Consider the following 3155-nt stretch of genomic DNA (forward strand, 5'->3'; position numbering starts at 1 on the left):
TTTTTTTTTTTTTTTTTTTTTTTTTTTGCTCGGCAGTATATTTGTCATTATATGTATCAATTAAAGAAGAGTTTCTTTAGCACATCTTTGAAGTGAGAATGAATTTACTTGGACGGATTCAGAATTCGATTAAAATAAATCAAATTAACATTTCTTGAACTCCCATGTAAGTTATATAGCTACCAGGAACTGACGTTCGTATTAAAATATATGTTTAAAATGAATCTAAAACAATTTTTTTTAATTACTGTCGTACTTCCAAAAAGAACAATCAATTTACATAGAAAATATAGAATCATGATGTCATCATTTTTCTTACAAACCGGGATATTTTTAAATGGAACGGTTAAACAAAGATCTGTATAAAACATAACTATATATACACAACCATTTCCTTTCACTATGTATGTACAATACCGCAAGTAATACACATTTTCATTATGACTTCATATGTAACGTGGAAGCTCACTGAAGACGGTCATGAAAGGAGGAATTACGACCTGAGCTTTGCAAGTTGTGCTTCTATTTCGTCGTCTGTTGGGAGCTGTGCCTTTGAGCTTTCGCCCAGCCTTCACCGGTGAGCAGCAGGAGCCGCAGCCATCTTGCCAGAGACCTCAATACCGATCTCATCCAGCACTTGCTGCACCACCTTATCACCTTCCTCTTCATCTCCTGATTCTGTCATTATGTCATCCAGAGTATCATTTATCATTTCATCCGTCATATCCAATCGCATGGAGGCCTGACCAAACACCCGCATGTCAGCAGCCACCTGTTCTGGCTTCATTATTCTATTCAAATCTCCCATTGTTTTCGCTGTGGTACTCATAGCATTTGCTAACTTCACATTGGCTCCCATGGTTTTGTTTGAGATCCCGATACTCTGTACCTTGCTGCCTGCTGCATATGTCCTGGTTTTCTGATTCCTCAATTGCACAAGTTGCTTAGCCAAAATTTTACAGCCTTCATTGGTGCCTTCCTTTGCCAATTTCTTAATTTCTAATTCTAATTTCTTCTCTTCTCTTTCCAAACCTCTCCTGTCCCGTTCTATATCACGTCCAACTTTTCTAAGTGACCTGTCCGTTTCGCGTTGCTGTTCTTCTAATGTGGGTTTCTTTCCAAATATATTAAACATTTTTAACTATGAAATTATAATTCTAAATCTCTAAAAAGTTAATTATGTTACTTTAGTCTCCTCGTTATTTATAACAATAGCTAGAGACACTTATAACGCTGTTTCACTTTCAGTTTGACATTCTACACAATTACAAATCCTTCAAGGATAACTCGTATGGATTTATTCATTAATTTATCTGTCGTAGTGGGCCTTTTTAAATATTTGTAATTTTTACTACTACAATTAGTGTTAAAATAGATTAGAGGCTGGTTGCTCACCTGTTGGTTGTTGTTTTTTTTTTTTTTTAATTTTTCCGTTGGGAGTTGAGCTCTTCCGCCCTGACCTGATAAGGAAGGACTTGTGGGAGTTGTCTGAGGACAGCGAGATGGACTGTTTGGAGCGGTGACTTTGGTTGTGGCAGACCGAGAGTGCGAGGAGATGGATGGTTTGGTTATGACCAAGCCGTTTGCGATGGACGAGGAATTGTGAAATGTGAACGGTTGTTTAAAGAGAGGAAAAGACATTTATTCGGGTTTGATAATGATATTTTCTATTTGTTATTGGTTTTGCAAGTATATTCGCGGGTGCTCGTGTAAAGGGTGTTAAGTCAAATTGCAAGGTATGTAAACTTCTCTCCTTTGGTACTGAACAAAACCCCTTTGTCACAAAATATGGAGCACTGTAACTGCATCATAGATGGAAGAATGACAACCCCTTTAACATAAGAGAAAAGTAATTGTGGATAGTTCAAATCTAAAGTTCACCTGGTTGGTAAGTTGGTATAGCGCTGACCTTCTATGCCCAAGGTTGCGGGTCCGATCCCGGGTTAGGTCGATGGCATTTAAGTGTGCTTAAATACGACAGGCTCATGTCAGTAGATTTACTGGCATGTGAAAGAACTCCTGCGGGACAAAATTCCGGCACATCCGGCGACGCTGATATATCCTCTGCAGTTGCGAGCGTCGTTAAATAAAACATAACGTTTAATTTTAACATTCAAATCTAAACTTATTCCAGTTAGTCAATTCATACTTAACCCCCTTTACAGGAGCACCCGCGTATTATTCTAGCTTCTGTTACTTGTTTGAGTATTTAAATAACTATTCCGTTCACCCTCATTCGCTACCTAAATATATAATGTACATATTGTTTTTCATGTTAAATTTATTACCTTAATATATTCTGAAGGTTTGTGCCCATTTTCTATTTACGTGGAATTTGAGTAAATGTATGCGTGAACTGGTTTATCATTAATTGTGATTGTGGTTCACATTGATGTACGTTATGGATTGGTGAGTACTGTACTCCAATCACGAGAAAATCTCCAGGGTATGAGAGGGAGCGGGGTGATGCTGTGAATGAATGTTGATGTCATAAGCTGTCATAAGGTCACACACGTGGCTACTCGTATCTCTATTGGCTAGCTCTCACAGCACAAACAATAACACTGATATACACATTTTTATACTACCCTAGTTACAAAATTAGATCACGGTTAATCTCCTGGGGTGCTATTCACAGACATTTCGCTAGCCCGCGCTACGAGCGTGCTAAACAGGATTCATATCGTATCATATCGCTAACACCGGTTTATGAATACGAAAAACGTTAGTTCGCTGATCATCCACAGAAAGCCCGCGCTAAGATTGTCTATGAATACGGCCCTATGTCTTTTAATCCCTCCATACAGGAAATAACATATGCAGGAGAGCACATGATTTTTAAACTGACGTTATAACTCTAATATTATCCTATCTACTTCGCTCCGATAGATGACCCAATAGTAAGCACATTCCTTTCACGGTTTATCTCCTGGTTGGAGAACAGTAATATTGCGATATGTTATGGATTCTGCGTGACCTATTTACTTGCGCAATTATGAGCAGCCTTCGGTTCTGGGCACAGAAACGCATGAAGTTCAGAACGCACGAGCGATAGTGCTCTGTTGGTCGAGTGGACTGGAGCACGCCGTTACTTCGTGTCTCAACATGTAAACAGTCCATCACAAAATATATTTCACCCTGTACAGATGCAATAT

The 3155-nt window shown here is 38.6% G+C and overlaps 1 protein-coding gene across 1 annotated transcript; it reads right to left on the reverse strand.

Moving 5' to 3' along the window:
* Window positions 1–220: 220 nt before the first annotated feature.
* On the reverse strand, window positions 221–1297 carry LOC138704493 (charged multivesicular body protein 2b-B-like). Its single transcript, XM_069832416.1, has one exon. It carries the CDS (start codon window positions 1133–1135, stop codon window positions 572–574), a length of 564 nt encoding a protein of 187 aa, XP_069688517.1. The 5' UTR covers window positions 1136–1297; the 3' UTR covers window positions 221–571.
* Window positions 1298–3155: the final 1858 nt, after the last annotated feature.

The sequence above is a fragment of the Periplaneta americana genome, chromosome 8 (genome assembly GCF_040183065.1).
Source record: "Periplaneta americana isolate PAMFEO1 chromosome 8, P.americana_PAMFEO1_priV1, whole genome shotgun sequence".
Taxonomy (NCBI): domain Eukaryota; kingdom Metazoa; phylum Arthropoda; class Insecta; order Blattodea; family Blattidae; genus Periplaneta; species Periplaneta americana.

Bases quoted from the DNA above. Each gene is read 5' to 3' on its own strand.
- LOC138704493 (XM_069832416.1), bottom strand. From the start codon at position 1,135: ATGTTTAATATATTTGGAAAGAAACCCACATTAGAAGAACAGCAACGC.